This window comes from Nelumbo nucifera, chromosome 4 (assembly GCF_055504915.1).
Source record: "Nelumbo nucifera cultivar China Antique chromosome 4, China Antique-T2T, whole genome shotgun sequence".
Classification (NCBI taxonomy): Eukaryota; Viridiplantae; Streptophyta; class Magnoliopsida; order Proteales; family Nelumbonaceae; genus Nelumbo; species Nelumbo nucifera.
In genome coordinates, this window is record NC_142652.1 from 27,185,749 (window position 1) to 27,201,457 (window position 15,709).

At 36.7% G+C, this 15,709-nt stretch overlaps 1 protein-coding gene across 1 annotated transcript; it reads left to right on the forward strand.

Annotated features, from left to right (window-relative positions):
• Window positions 1–2,773: 2,773 nt before the first annotated feature.
• LOC104602947 (zinc finger protein JAGGED-like) lies at window positions 2,774–5,469 on the forward strand. The gene is made up of 5 exons (XM_010266825.2): window positions 2,774–3,094; window positions 3,207–3,298; window positions 3,688–3,819; window positions 4,136–4,220; window positions 4,567–5,469. Coding segments are annotated over exons 1-5 (855 nt in total). The 5' UTR covers window positions 2,774–3,092; the 3' UTR covers window positions 5,111–5,469.
• The last annotated feature ends 10,240 nt before the right edge of the window (window positions 5,470–15,709 follow it).

The following is a 15,709-nucleotide window of genomic DNA, read 5'->3' on the forward strand; positions in this document are numbered from 1 at the left end:
ATACTTTGGGTCAGAACCAGTCCTTTATTACAACAAGCAAGTGCAATACTTTACACTGCAACATCCCAAACCCAAACCTCCAAATCAGGAATTTTTATGAACGGTGATGGTCATCGGAGAATTAACGAATTCGAGCAAACCCTAGAAGAACTATTTAAGCGGTATAAGATCGAGAATCAGATTAAACCTTACCAAGGTAAGGACTCATTAATGTGGACGCCATTGACCGTTACACTGAAAACTGCATGGAAAAGGAGAAAAACTAAAGAAAAAAAAAGAATCCTTTCCGATGGGGCTAGGTGTGGAGGATATGGCAAAAACATTTTGCCCCTCAAGATATCAAACTTTCTTTGGAAGCCACTAAAAGGAAAACCGCCGGTAGCTAGCGTACAAGGCTGGTGGAATCCCCTTGTGCTCCAAATGCAAATGCTGTGTGAAAAGGATCCAAATAGAATCCAACGAGCACTAGTTTACTACAAGTACTAGTTCTTGTGACAAATTAAGGTGTGGAGAGAGAGAGGGAGGTATGAGTAAAGATGCAAATCCCCCGGCCTATATAGTGCTTTAATTAATGGGGGCCGCCGGGCGCTGTTAACCCACGCCAAGGAAAGGCCAACAACAAGAACCAACTTCACGGTTCTGATTGAACTCGTCCCTGTTATGCAGCAAGACTACACAACCTCCATGGTGTGCATCTTACCGGTGGGAATGAGATGATGAGAGTACAGAGAGTGCAACAGAGACGTAATTGGGGTAGCGACAAGAGGAACCCATTAACAGATCTTTTGTGCTAGCTGAAGAAGAACTCCCCAGAGAATGCAAAGAGCATGCGCGACCTGATAGATGACCGCTCCCAAACATCAGAGTAATCCCCTCCCATAGTAGGTGTGATTGTATAGCTGGGATGGTCAGGCGTCCGCCCAGAGGTCAGGTCTATACCCCCCCCCCCCCCCCCCCCCCCCCCAGTTTGTAATTTGGGTTCGAGTGAGGATTGTAAAAGCATTTGTACAGGGGGTAAAGAAGGTTGAAAGAAACCCCCTTCCCTTCTAGCTATACCTATGTTTTCAGGCTTCATTAGAATTTTAGGTAGCTGGCCACCCACCCTTCCTTCTACACCTGGAATAGATTTAGGGTGCAAAAGAAAAAGGTGTCTATCTATTTGATAATAGTGGAAACCTAGCCAAACATCCGGGTGGTTTGATTTTTGTACCATTGTTAATTACTACTTTAAAATTTCTTTTATTTTTTTATTCCAATTTTTATATTATTATTATTTTTTAATGTAGCAGATACCTGCAATTTAAGTAACAAAAATACTAAATGTGTGGGCTCTCCCCAGTTCTTTCTTTTTTTATCGTTAATTCCCAAACTAAACAGCTTATTACTTTCATATAGTATAGTTAGTTGGGCTTCCTAATACTTTGAATTGGAAAGTAAACCTAGTAAACTGTGCAAATTAGTTAATTTGGTTTGATTTCATAACAAAGTGATTTTGCCCTAGTTGTACTATTATAGTTCATTCCAAACTAGTTATGGGCGAAAAGATATCCAAAAGGGTAGTAAGGTGCATAACTTGGAGAAGTTTCTCACGATCAACTCGGTTGGTATTTGAAATAAAATGGAATCAGTCCATTTTAGTTTTTCTTCACATTTGACAGCAAAAATTCATTTTCTAAAAAGGACTCACAAACTGAGTTTAAGTAAAGCTGAGAAATAGTTCATTTCTTGAATAATTCCTAAAGAGACCATTCTAATTCTCATTAACCACTCTCCTAGTGAATCAATTTTAATTAGATGAATATGAATTTATTTCATTTAACTATTTACAAGTGCTCCATCAATCAATGCAAAAATTCACTCTAATTTGATTCATTTAGAAATTCTCTATATGATTTTTCACCTAATTGACTTAACTAGATGGAATTCAGAATCAACTTAACTAGGATAGAAGAAGAAACCAAAAAAAGAGGTGTTTATATATATAATCTACGCCTGGAGTGAAAATCAGAAAAGAAGCAGATGCATGAGAAATCGTTTAAATACATCATCTAGAAGGTCTTATTACAATAATTTCAATAAAAGTTAGTTATGTTCATTAATTCTTTGAATAACCACATTTCACTTTTTATTCACATTTCTGAAATAAATCTAGCTATACAATTTTGGGAAAATTATTTATGTATGGTACTTGTAAATTTTCACTTACAATCAGGAAATTAACTTATACCCACTAGGTCCTCTTTATATTTAACCTTTGTTATTACGGTTTATGTTAACTTCATCTGTCAAAGACGAAGTGAGTTTTGCTTTGTTTTTCCTCTCCTTACTTGCTTTACAAAGCCCAAATGTATGTTTTTCCAATTCCTATTCTTTCTATTTTTACTCTATTTTAATTAATTTTCCATTTTCAGTTCGGATAACTTGATAAAAGGCTAAGTTCATTTTCAGTTCGGATAACCTCATTCAAAATGGAGTTTGTGCTAGGTTAAGAATTTAATGGGCACAATTTAAAAAATAAGGAAAATTAGTACAAAAGAATTTTCTGCATCATCCGTTGTTGGCATAGGGAATTAGAAATATACTTTTATGATAATTTTCTCTAGATGATAAATACATGGTCTCAAATGCAATGAAAAATTGAAAAATATATCACTTCATTCCAGGTGTACTCCAACTTGCTCATAGCTCTTAGGTAATTCAAAACATTAAACCAGAATTAGTTATATTTATCAGTGGATGTGATACCATCAGTAATAGGGGAATGGCCCTCGCCCTTTGTAGGGCAAAACAGAGCCAACGTCTCTCCCATTTCCCATCTCAACCTACCCAAACAACACTACCACTTGCCTACCCATCCACTTACAAAAGTCACAAGGCCCAGAGAGAGAGAGAGAGAGAGAGAGGATGTCTCCAGAGTCCAGACCGGCTGGCAGAGAAACTGATAGAGAACTTTCAAGCTCCCTTCCCCAACTTAACTCAACTAGCCTCTATATTGCAGTCTCAAACTGAAGTCTTATAATTTCCCAAGCTTTTGTTATCATCTGTCTGAAGTTTTTCATCTCATATTTTCAGTCTTTCTCTGTCTCGGTATCATGTAAGCACCCACAACCATCATTGTTGTTCCAATCTTTATCTCCTCATCTTTTCTTTCCCATATCCATCAAGCATCTCTGTATCTGCCTCTATGATGCCTTTTATGCTTGCAGGAGACCTGAGAGGAACCCATTGGACCTGAACAATTTGCCCGAGGAGTATGGGAGAGACGGAAAACAGGTCATTGAGGAGAGCTCCGCTGTTGGTAGGACTGTCTTTATAATCAATATAAAAAGTACAAAATTGAGAATCGTATATAGTTTCTCTTGGTTTTCATGGAAGAAAGCTTCAATCCAGTTGCTTTCCCAAGTGATAGCAAAGAGTGCAATTTTCCTCTTTCACATACACATAAAGAGACAGCCATTGTTATCTCTTTCTTTTCTTTCCTAGTGAAGACTCAACAAGAAGGATTAGTTGAATGAAACAAGAAAAGGAGAGATTCTGGGTTTATTTCACCACCACTGCTAATATTTCAGAAGATAACAGTTATTATTATGTTTATTTTCAGTTTTATTCATGATATGTAGGAGCAGGGAAGGTTTTGCTCGTTCACGAAATGTCTCACAGAAGTTGCTTTATTTGCCTTGTGTGTAGGTTGTAGGAGAAAGAAAAGTGGTGGAAAGGACGGAAAAGATGAGTACGGGAAGGTCTACGAGTGTAGGTTTTGCTCCCTCAAGTTCTGCAAGTCTCAAGCTCTTGGTGGACACATGAATCGCCATCGCCAAGGCAAGTTCATTTAATGCCACAATTAAAAATTAATCATCACAGGTGTTCATTATGCATGAAAAATTTCCGGTGATATATATTGACAAAAATACATAAATCAATTTCCCATCCACAAAAGCTACTACATAGAGAAGAAACCACTGTGTAAATGGAAGTTCTTAGCATTACTGATTTGAATTGAAGAAAGCACAGTTTGAATTGAAAAGAAAAAATCTCGTTTTAATTTCCCCTCTTTTCTAAGCAAATTTGTTATTGAAGCTGAAATTCTTTCTGGGCTTGGGTCTGATTTGATTTGATTTGATCTTTGTGAGTTCAGAGAGGGAGACAGAGACCCTGAACCGAGCTCGTCAGCTGGTCTTCAGTAACGAAAACTTAGCAGCACAGGGGGTCCCTCATTTAGGGTATGTAACGGAACCACATAACACACTAACTTATGTTTTGTCCACCTTTTTCTTCCTCTGCTCAGCAAGTGTCAATAATTTTTTAATGAATTCTTACTAGAAAAATATAAAAACCTAAACAAATAAGTTAAGATGAGGCATATACAGATTTGGCAAAAAAAGAAGGTATCCTACTGTTTCTTGATTTTATCACTTGTGTAGTGAACAGAGAAGAAAATGGTCATCAACCAAACCGTGAGTTACAGTCATCAAAGTTTGAACCTTCTTCACCCTCTTTTTCTTCTCCAATATCTTCACTTTATATTCACTTTCCAAACTTTTCCTTGTACTGAGTTTAGATATACAGGTTGAGAGATCTGAACCTCGGGGGCAGCGGCGGCCAATTCATCCCAACACCAGCAGCGAACTTTCACCAATGTGGCAACATGGGAGATCCATCTCTACCATACAGACCAGTTTACCCGCCGTCAAGATTTTTTCCGGGTTCTTCATCAACAATTTTATCACCAGTACCACCACCTCAGCCTTACCTTTACGCATCGACTTCTCGCGTTGTTTCATCACTTCCAGTCCCCGCTCAGTACACTCCTCACCCAGTGAACGATTACTTTGTCGGCAACGTCCTTGCTGGCAACTCTCACCCACACTCGAATCAGGACTACGTGCTGGGCTCGGCGGAATCAAACTACACTTGCATTGGGTCTCCTCTGGGACATGGGTTCCCGCCGGAGGATGGAAATGTCCGTGAGATGGGGTTGTCAGCATCGGGTGGTGGAGGAGACGGGTCACAGCGGAATCAGGAGGATGGACTGAATTGGGATGGTAGCTATGCAGGAACGCAGCAACGTCTGGATCTTTGTTCGACCAATCAGTTTCAAGATGGGTTATAAGATTGAATGAAAGCGGAAGTTCTAAGACCTGCAGTGACACGCCATTCTCAAAGATAAACCAAAACAACTGACAAATGGGGTCATGCAAGAAAGAGGAGCCCTTTTTTTTCCTTCCTAATCAATTTAACAGGTTGAAGGCAGCTTTTGAGCTCATATATACCCTCAGCTACTTTGGCTTTGTGCTTGGTTTCTGTGTGTATGTGTGTGAAAGGGAAACTAGAGGTGGGAGATGAGTGGTGCAGACGAACAAGAAGTTAGATATCAACTAAAAGTTTCCAATCCTTTTTGCATTTCGAGTTCGTTTTGCATGACAAAGATTTTCCCCTCTTTTCTTTTACTAATATCTGGAATCTAGCGCTCTCTCTCTCTCTCTCTCTCTCTCATTCTCATTTGGGTATCTTTTAATTTCGTGAAAGAAGCAAGCACAATATTTGAAATAGACTTAGAGAATAACGGTGATGTTCCCTTGTTCCATTACTAATTCTTTCTTGAGATGAACAAAAAACCTTTCTAGCTATTTTCTAACCAATGCTAAAGACAATTACCTCTATAATACAAAAAACATATATTACCAAAAAAAATAATACAAAAAACATAGAAGTTGTAAATTCATTTGTTTTCTCTTATTCTTTTAGGCGGGTAAGCATTTATTTCAGCGTTCAATATGTTTGAGGTCCAGGTTTTCTATTTCCCCTATCTCTTTCCAAGTCCTGAATTAAACCCCATAAAGTAATGGTGACGACACACTAAGAGTTCTTGGCTTGTTTCAACAGACTCAAATCATGCAGCCAAATCAGTAACGGTGAGGAAGTTTAAGAAATTCCACCAGAATGTTTTATATTACAGTACTCATAGAATTTCCCTTCTAAAAGCTAAAATCCTCACAGTTGATCAACTCCCTCTTGGGTTCAAGCACTGTTGGAGGAAAAAATCCGCTGTGCCGGTGGTTTTAGCCTTTCATCAAGGGATTTTCTTTTCTTTGTCTCTTCCTGTAATAATAGGTCTTTTAGGTTCAAGCCTAGAACTAGAAAGAATTCCATCGTTCCATGGCCCCACTACAAGCATGCATACAGCATACATACATACGTTTTTGTGGTGCAATTTTGTTGTATTTGGACACTGAGAACTAAGGGCTGGGGTGTGAGTTGGAATACTTATATCTTAGCTAGGTTAGGTATTTGGGCGTGTGAATTAGAACATTCATGGTATTTTAATTAGCACATTTGCGGTAATTCAAACCTTCGACCGGAAGGGTGTCTTTTGGATTAATATCCATAAGAATTAGGCGATAAATGGACTAACCCAACAATGACAGACTCCCTGCTTTTTCGAATAACTAACCCAAAACATTAGATCTGATGTTATGAATCTTATGATAACTAAAATAATAAAAATGTAAGAAATATAAGTAATCAAAAATAAAAAATAAAGCATATAAAAGTGTAGTTAAAAGTAGAAGTACAAAATCAAATAATTAATAATAAATTACTTTTATCCATAAAATTAACTCTTTTGTGCATAGCATTTTATGATGGTTTGGCTCATATCATCATATGACTTAGTAAATATATTATAATGAGATAAATAGGCCAAACATCCTTTCATCTTTAAACATAAAATAGTTAAAATAAAATCTTTAGAAATTATTATTTTTTTTTGTGGCATCATGCAATGTAATAATAAATAAATAAATAAATGAAATTTTACAAACACAATTGCATAAAATTTTTAAGAATAATTATTTAATGAAACTTAATTTTAGCCATTTTATAGAAGATATATGATAAAATATAACAGTATTACAAATTTAATTTTCTTGAAAACATCTATTTGAATAATAACTGTAGTAGTAGTAGTTGTTGTTCTTAAAACTTAATTAATTAGTTTATATAGAGCCCTATTTGCTAAAATATATCAAATCAATTCTTTTGTTGGAACTTTTTCACGAGTACTCTGAATTTTGCTCGACCAAGTGAATCAATTCTCATGTATCATCCAAAAAGTAGAATTTTAATCCATATATGTTCTAATACATATTTATTCCAATTTATATGCATTTGAATTTCCATGTGAAATTTCAATTCACACAATCCTAAATGCACCAATGGTGCTTGTGACCACCAATTGGTAATCATTACCATGGAAATAGTAATTGCTTGTTGCAACTAATTAGTTGGTTTTAGGGTTGCGACAAACCAAAGGATATATGAGTTGGCATATTAGCGGTTGAGTTACTGCAACAAACATCAGGGATGCAAAGAGCTGGGTTAGGTCAGGTTGAGATCAACCCTAATCCAACCCAATCTGTGGAACCCCCAACTCCAACCATAGGATTGGGTTTGGATTGGGCTCAGGTTGGCCTGATTTTTCTATTTCCTTTTACCAATTAATCATTTCTATTTCTTAAGCATTATATATACAAAAAAAAAATAAATGTTTATATAACATTTATACATACAAATATGAAGTTAGGTTGGGTTTGGGTTGGGACAAGTTGGCCCAGGCCTCAACCCTAACCCAACCCAAAGTTAAGTCAGGTTCAAACTTTTCAACCCAACTTTGTTGGATTGGATTCAGGGTAACCGATGAGGCCAAGTTTTGCAACCCTAACAAGCATCTAATTGCAGTGTTTTTGGGATTCATTTGTTTTTCTTATTTGAGTCTTTCATTTAGTCAACCTTCTATTTGAAACTATTTTAATGTATCATTTGTCAGATTTGAGTTATAAGTACATTGATAGAGATAGAAGCTTCTATGTCAAAAAATTTACCTGGTTGTTTTTTCTCCATTACCACTTTTACCTATGTGTATTGAGTTTTGTGTGTTGGTAGTGACATTTTAGTTCCACAATAATTTGAATAGCTTCCTCCCTCTATAGGAAAGTGACTTATCCACCTGGGAGAAGGGAAACACTTACCTTAAAGCTATGTTTAGTTTAAAGGAAAATACAGGGAAAGGAAGGGAAAACTAGGGAAATCTATACAAAGTTTGTAAAGGTTTTCCTACCTTTTCCTTCAAACCAAACGCAGCCTAAGAAGCCAGAAGTGGCCCAAAAATTTACCCAAAGGAATATGCATTTTTGTGGGCCTATAGTTCTTAGAAAAAGATCCTAGGGAAGTTGGTCTCAGCAAACTGCTTGAAGTTGGTTTCCATGAATTTAATATACTTATATGAAAGATATTCCCAATGTATGGCTGGATGTTAATGTGAACATGGTTCTTGCTTGCAGGAGATTCGGGCTCATTGTATATAACTAAATAATGATTTCTTCTTTGTGACAATGTTGCTCTGGCCTTTGGCCTCTTCTTTGTGATAATGTTGCTCTGGCCTTTGGCCCCTATATGGGGAAGGTGCTATAGGCTTTGGCTCCCAAAGTTGGACTGTTATTCGTGAGTTTTTTGAGCTCTCCTTTTACTGATGATTGTATTCAGAGATGAATTATTGAATGAAATCAACCTATGGACTTTCAAAAAAGGTGTTATAGACTTGACCTTGTTAATGGGTTAGTGGGGCTAGGGTAATAGGGAAGCATGTAAGATGTATAGAAAGCCAACCAGCAATCTTAATTAAGGCAGAAAACCTGCCTTTCCTTGGATTTGAACGCACACCTCCTAACAGAGAAGGATGGCAACTGATCACCTACACTATGCATTCACTAACAATAATGATTCAATTTGAACTTTACAAGATGTGATTAAAGTCTATGTTATCACAAAGATGAAGTTCAGTCAATAAACTTTTGAGGTCACAAAAAAAAAAGGAATAACTCCAAAATCTACTCCATCCCTGAGGCATTTTGGTTTTAGTAATCTACAAATAACCAATAGGCTATGAGACAAAGGCGTTGCACTAACGGGACGGGACACTGACTTGATAATGCTTTGTACAATATGAAGTTGCATATCCTTGAGGAACTTCACTACATATATAAGATGTGAGGAAACTTGCCTAGCTAATCAATTATAATTCGCTGTCTCGAGCATAGAGAAAAGCACAAGTAGTCAAGTACAATCAGCATATCCAACTTCTATTGAATGTCCATATGGAAGCATGATTGTTGCCATGAATTGTCAATGTTAACTACTTGAGATAATCAATTTTTTTGAAGAATAACAAGTTGTTTTGTGAAAAGGTGTACAAGAACAGGATATTTTTGAGATAATCAGATTGTTCTGAGGATAAAATATATGATGTCAATGAAGTGCCAATTATTATCAAATAAGATTACGTTTAACTGTTAGCCTGATAAAAGAAGATTATGTAAAACTAATTTAGATCAGTTGTCATTCAGAAAGGATTAAATTGGTTAGCTTTCATTATTCATATACTTTCAATGCAAACTCTTAAATTCTTAATTATAATATAATCCTAATTGATATCAATTGATAATTGATATTTATCTAGATTTAGGTCCCGCCTGATTTGCGGGAATAGGGGTCTGGAATCGGATTCAACTGTTTGATTGGGGGGAATCGAAATCCCATTCCCATTCCTGGTGGATTGGTATTTCCCTATTTGAGGGTCCCCCTCCCTTGAGAATGAAATCTCATTCTAGCTAAATTCAACTTCCATTTCAATTCATGACTGAATCAAACAGACTATAGGAATAAATTATTCCAATTCTGATTCCAACTACAAACTAACCAAACGAACCCTTAATCGGTTAGATAAAATAATGTAACCTTACTATTAATATAGTTGTCCATAATATTTAAAAGTGTTAGCACTAATCTTGAGGGCCTTCAGAAGACAAGATGATGCCAGCTAGAAAGAATAAATGTCTTGACTATTACTTTGTCTGGAAGAGCCTATCTTCTAACCTAGAAATACAACTAAAACATAAAAGGTATTTCTAAACCAAGGTGCATGGTTGATTACGTCCGAATTTTATCCGTGTATAATGTGTATAATTGGGTATATCGAATATGGATCTGATTTTATATAATCCATTTCGATTCAAATTAATATATGCATGTGTTCATATATACCTTAATGTTGTATCTATTAATTAAATTGATTTCAATGTGTTAATTCATTTTATTAATATAATATAATATTTTGTTCATTTTAATTTAAATTATTTATACTATTCAATATCCAATTGCAATGGGAATTCAATTGAATCCAACACAAAGATCCAATGGATAAGATCATGTTTAAATTTGAATATAAACAAATCAAATTTGAAGCTTCCTATGCAGCCCTAGTCTAAGCGATATACATATATATATAAACAAGATCATATATACCCTCTATCATTATCAAGTATGAATCTACATAGCTCGGTATGAGGAAATCAATTGAATAAAAAATAATCACCCATTGGTGTGGCAGGAAGCGGGGCAGTCAACTATCCTCAATATATGCCATGCCAATAAAATGGGAAACAAAAAAAAAAAAGTGGAATAAAGAAATCTCAAAGTGGTTACTCAAGGCTGGAAGAAAACAATAAGACCAGAATATTGCATTTTTGTCTTTAACGCGTGAAACAAATGGAGTTATTAAATGTCACTACCATTTTACAATTTTTTTGTGTTTCAAGTCAAGAAGCAATCCTCTCACTCTATATATACCCTACGACTCATGGTGAAGGTGAACAACAAGTACTCTAGCTCCATTGCAGCAATAAAATCCATAATAGCAGAAGCTTCACTGATTTACAACAATAATTAAAAACCAGCTTGCTTCAAATTGCGAGTCATCCGAGTTATCAGGTAATGTTTTCTATTGTATTTTATGTTGACTACTACATTTATATTATTTTTTTGATATTTTCTCTATTTATTATATACTAATTAATGATTTCTTTATTTTCATTTCTTACATCATTAAAATATTCATTATTGTTTTCTTGATGTTAAATGATGTCATGAGTCAAACTGTTTGTGCACACACATGCAAAAATTACAGAGGAAACCCACTTGGCCATTTGAATTCCACCACAAGGATATATAGCTTTAATATTGTTCTCATTTATGCTAAAATACAACCAAATACCCAAAGCATTTACAATTCACTAAGAGGCACACACATTCATAAGAGTACTTCTTACCAAAACTATTACAGAAAGATCAATAGTGATTGAAGAGATTTACCCTAGTTTGGACAGAGAATGTTCAAGAAAACAACTACCAATTAACTCTTAGACTTTCAGTAAAAGTTAAAAATAATTAAGTAAATAAATCTGTTTAAGCCTTGATTGAGCTGAGGCATACCCAATCTCCTCCTAAGCTTTTGGTACTTTCCTACAACAAAACATAACCGAACCAGCAGACAGCACAGCAGTGCAGCTCAAAGGCCATAAACCAAACCACGAGGCGAATGAGCTGCTACGCTGCCATAGACGCCAAAGCTGCGTGTACACATGATGCTACTACCGCACCTTGTCTACGCAGTCGGTTGGATTTCAATGAAACTCGATCGACAAGTTCAAAGAAAAGCTGAATGTACAAGCAGAACAAACACCTCCCCCTCCCAACGAGAATCAGTGTTGTCGAGGCAAGAAGCGTTCATCCCCTTCATTCACCATTTCTTTATTTCTTTATGATTTATATTTTAGTTGTTTTTTGTCCTTTCCTTCTGATCAAAATAAACTCGGTCACTGTTGCACTAGAAAGAAAGCGATAAATCAGTTGTTGTTCAGTGACTGTTGCAAGTCCTACCACCTCCATCTTTGTTGTACTTTTGATTGCAGATTTTGCTTTTGCAAGTTTAACATGAAATGCAATACAAGCAATCTTTCTCTCTCTCTCTCTCTCTGAAGGTGTGATCCCGAGAGATATTCAAGAAAGGTACAAGACTGTCGGTTGACTGAGATCCGTATAGCTTTGTAAGCTGGAAAAAATCAGTGCAACTTTTGAAGTGTCGAGCTTTTGGGCTTTAAATGTGAATGAGAAAGTAGATTAGCTTATAATTTAATTTCGTCCTCCTTGCTGTAGGCTTTGTTAATACATCTTGTAGGTTGTCAAGCAACAAAGAAAATCCAAGCTTGCATGTAAAAGTTGGCGGCTGCCAACCCCAACTTACATGCAAATAAACAATTGAGTGATTGTTTAAAGCTGCATATGCATGTCTGAGTAAGTGAGCTAACCATAGGCTTTAAACACCCTCCCCTCTATTTATTCTTCTTTATTTCTTTCCATTTTTTTCTCTTTTGATAATTACATCTTTAAGCAGCTTTTACAGAAGTTCAATAAATAACTCTCTCTCTCTCCTAGTTGGCTTCCACTTTGTTCCTTTCTCGGCTAACCTATCTTTAATTTTGGTGGAGAGTTATGGGCCGAGACCCAAGAGAAGAGAATTGTGAAAACTGAATTTAACTGTCTTAATATGTATAGAAACTTTAGTTCGTACTGTCTTATCGGCATTCATGAGTTATTACTTGTTAGTAGCGGCTATTTGGTTTTGGGCGGCATTGATGTCGGTTTTCAGTTTTCGAGATGGAAAGAAAGGCCACAGGACTTAGGAGAGAACTGGACGAGAACAAATCAATCCGACTTCCTTTTTTCTTTTTCTTTTTGTTTGCTTTGGCTGGTGGTCATGTATTGAGATGAAATCCTCGGACGGTGTCAAAACTCCATCAAATGGATCTGTGCAAAATTTGGCTGCATTCAAATTCTTAAATAATAAAAGCCCACAAGAACAGACAACACTCCACGAATAGAAACCCTACTGGGTTTAATATTGGCATCGCATGGTGGTAAATTTCTATTTACCATACGGTTTCTGATATTTGCATCGCATGAGACACAAACCCTACTGAGGCTCTCCGTGGTAATTAGGTCACTAGACGTGCACCCTGCTCTTTCCCCACCCCTTAATCCTAATGTGTGATTTGTAATACCAAAAAAAAAAAAAAAAACACATTAACAAACAAGAATTTTTTTCATAACTTTTATTTAAACACAATTGGGCTGTGAAATTAGATAAAGTTAACATTTATCTACCAAAGCCTCCTTTCATGGCCAGAATTCCAAAATCCACCACCTAGAATAAAGTTATCATGTTGTTATTGTTTGCTGCTGAATACAAATTGGACCTCAAATAGAAAAACAAAAATTTAGCTATTTAAAATTATTTTAACCCATATTTAATTTTCCAATATCCATGAAAAAACTTCAGTTTTTTTTTTTTTTTTTTTTTGAGAAAAACCTCAAATGGGTTTCCCACAACTCCACTCACACTTGACTTAGTTCTCTCTCTCTCTCTGCGGTATGTGCAGATATAGATTATAATTCCAATACAGGAGAGACACCCTTGCTACTTTATACCCTTCTGTTTCCCGATTGAACTACATTCCACCTAGAGCCGCCTTCACCAAAACCTGTTGCCAATCTAAATTACCCACCCATCCCCCTTCGTACAAATGGCAAAATCTTTTGCACTCTTTGCCTTTTCCTTCTTTCTGTAAAAATTACACTAGAAAGGTATAGACGAAAACCCTCCTTTCAAGAGAATGACTGAATGAGAACACGTCCACCTTTTCTTTCCTGTTGCACGCCATTACCACCATCACTGCACTTTTGGGTTTTGACAGGTGAGCAAAAAAACAGCAAGTTTTTCTCTTTTCATTGCAGAAGAAAAAACAATCAAGAAAAAGCTGGTCGTATTAATTAATTTGTATCATCTATACAAAAAGCGTAACAACAGAGATATGTTAGAAAAAATTAAAATCTCCCAATGAAAATATGTCAGTATTTAAGCAAAATTCAAGACGAAAACGACTTTTCACATAAACAGAAACAATATGGGAGATGGAAGGATATCTCAACTCTCAAGAGGACTACAGTCTTATGGGCCGTTTGATATCTCAACTCTCCTTACTGGGCGGGCAATCACCAAACAAGATTTGCTTAATTATTTGGTTAGCTCGCTGATCGCTGTCGCTGGTTGTGGTGGTGGCCTCTCACTTGTTCTGAAAACGATGTATCCTTGTCCGTAGTTGGCGCCTTTCTGTTTCTGTGTCTGTGTGTTTTGATCGACTTTTTGGAATGTGTACGCCTTGTTTTTTTAACAGAGCTGTTTGATGAAGCTTCACATAATTGTTTGTGCCCGCCCTCATCAGCCCTCCTCTTGAGTCTCTTGCTCACTGTCACTGCTGGGGTTAATCTAGGGGAGTTGTTTGGAAGCAATGCCTTTCATTCATGGTAGAGTCGTGCTTATCTACATTCGTCCAAACCAAACAAACATCTCCATTTGCTTTAAAGGAGTGTACGTGTTATATATGAGGTGGGTGTGAGACATGGAAAAACAACAAGATAATTTTGGTGGGATGTGATCTGATATCTGTTGTCATTTAGTATTGAGTCTAGATTCTTAGTACAGCCTACAATATACAAGTATGGTACACAGGAAATCCAACACGCTTGTCAGATAACACGCGTTGGTGGGGACAGATCGACCACTGGAAGAGAGCAGCTGCTACCTCTGCTAACTCTCTGCATCCATCGGAAGGTTATCAACAAGTTTAATTAATTATTCAATGACCTTGACACCCTGGACGACCCTAAAATCAAAATCAATTATCAATGCATGCATGTATCCACACTGATTCTGTCCTTAACAAACAGCCGAGACTCTTATGGATTTATGCTACGCCTACCTGCTACTGGCTACTTCCCTGCACCTAGGTGCGTGGGTGTATGTAGGAAATTAAGGGAAACCAAACTAGTTGCTTAATTTACCTCTCTCTCTCTCTCCACTCTTCAAGTAAAACTTTCAGTGTTCTCACACTCAGACCGGACCGGATTTTCAGACTATTCCAACTCGTAGACTTGGTCTAAAACTTACCCAAAAGAAAATACCTGCAGTCTTTGTAATAAGCTCTAACATTTATTGTTTTAAGATTATTAATTCCAATATAATTAAAATGAATTGTTCCCTTTAAAAGATATTCTTTTTTTTTTTTTTGGGGGGGGGGGGGGGGGGTTGCTGCATTTTTAATTTGAGTGGGTCTAATGGGAATGGTCAATGGGGGGTCTGTGACCCACCCATTGACTAAAACGGCTCTACTGTCGGTCCAGTTCCAGTCCGAGAGAGACAAAACTGCATCAGAGAAAATACAGTCATCGAGTAGAGAAGTAATTAAGTATATGTATTGGTGCCGATGAGCACGAAAATCAGATCGGAAGGTACTACAAATTAACTTGTCTTGCAATGCGTTGTGCCTCTTCTCTCTGGAGTGTGTACAGCAATTCAGATTGATATGTCGCATTCTCATTACTTCAGCACCATTGTTGCTTATGCAAAGTGCATTCTTTTCAACACAGACGTTACTTTTCCTTGTTCGATCGCCCAGCATAACTACTGCATCAGATGCTATCGTCCGTCGCGCAACTGCAACCCCCTTTGTGTCAATTCTATTATATATCTTGCACCCTGTCGGGTGGCATGCATTCAGGCAATAATCATCTCTTCCCATTGCACTCACAAAATGCTCGATCACTTGATCTGCTGTTACAACATGGTAGAGTAGTAGAGATACAGTCATTGATTGAAGAGGGATTGGAACTCCCAAGTTGCATGTACATGACAACTCTTGCCTTCTTCTGATCTCTTTCTATTACCACAGAACAATACATGGATTTCGCTTAATTACAA

Bases quoted from the DNA above. Each gene is read 5' to 3' on its own strand.
- LOC104602947 (XM_010266825.2), top strand. The intron at 3,299-3,687 runs GTAGGACTGTCT...CCTTGTGTGTAG, and splicing joins TGAGGAGAGCTCCGCTGTTG to GTTGTAGGAGAAAGAAAAGT. The intron at 4,221-4,566 runs GTATGTAACGGA...TTAGATATACAG, and splicing joins CAGGGGGTCCCTCATTTAGG to GTTGAGAGATCTGAACCTCG.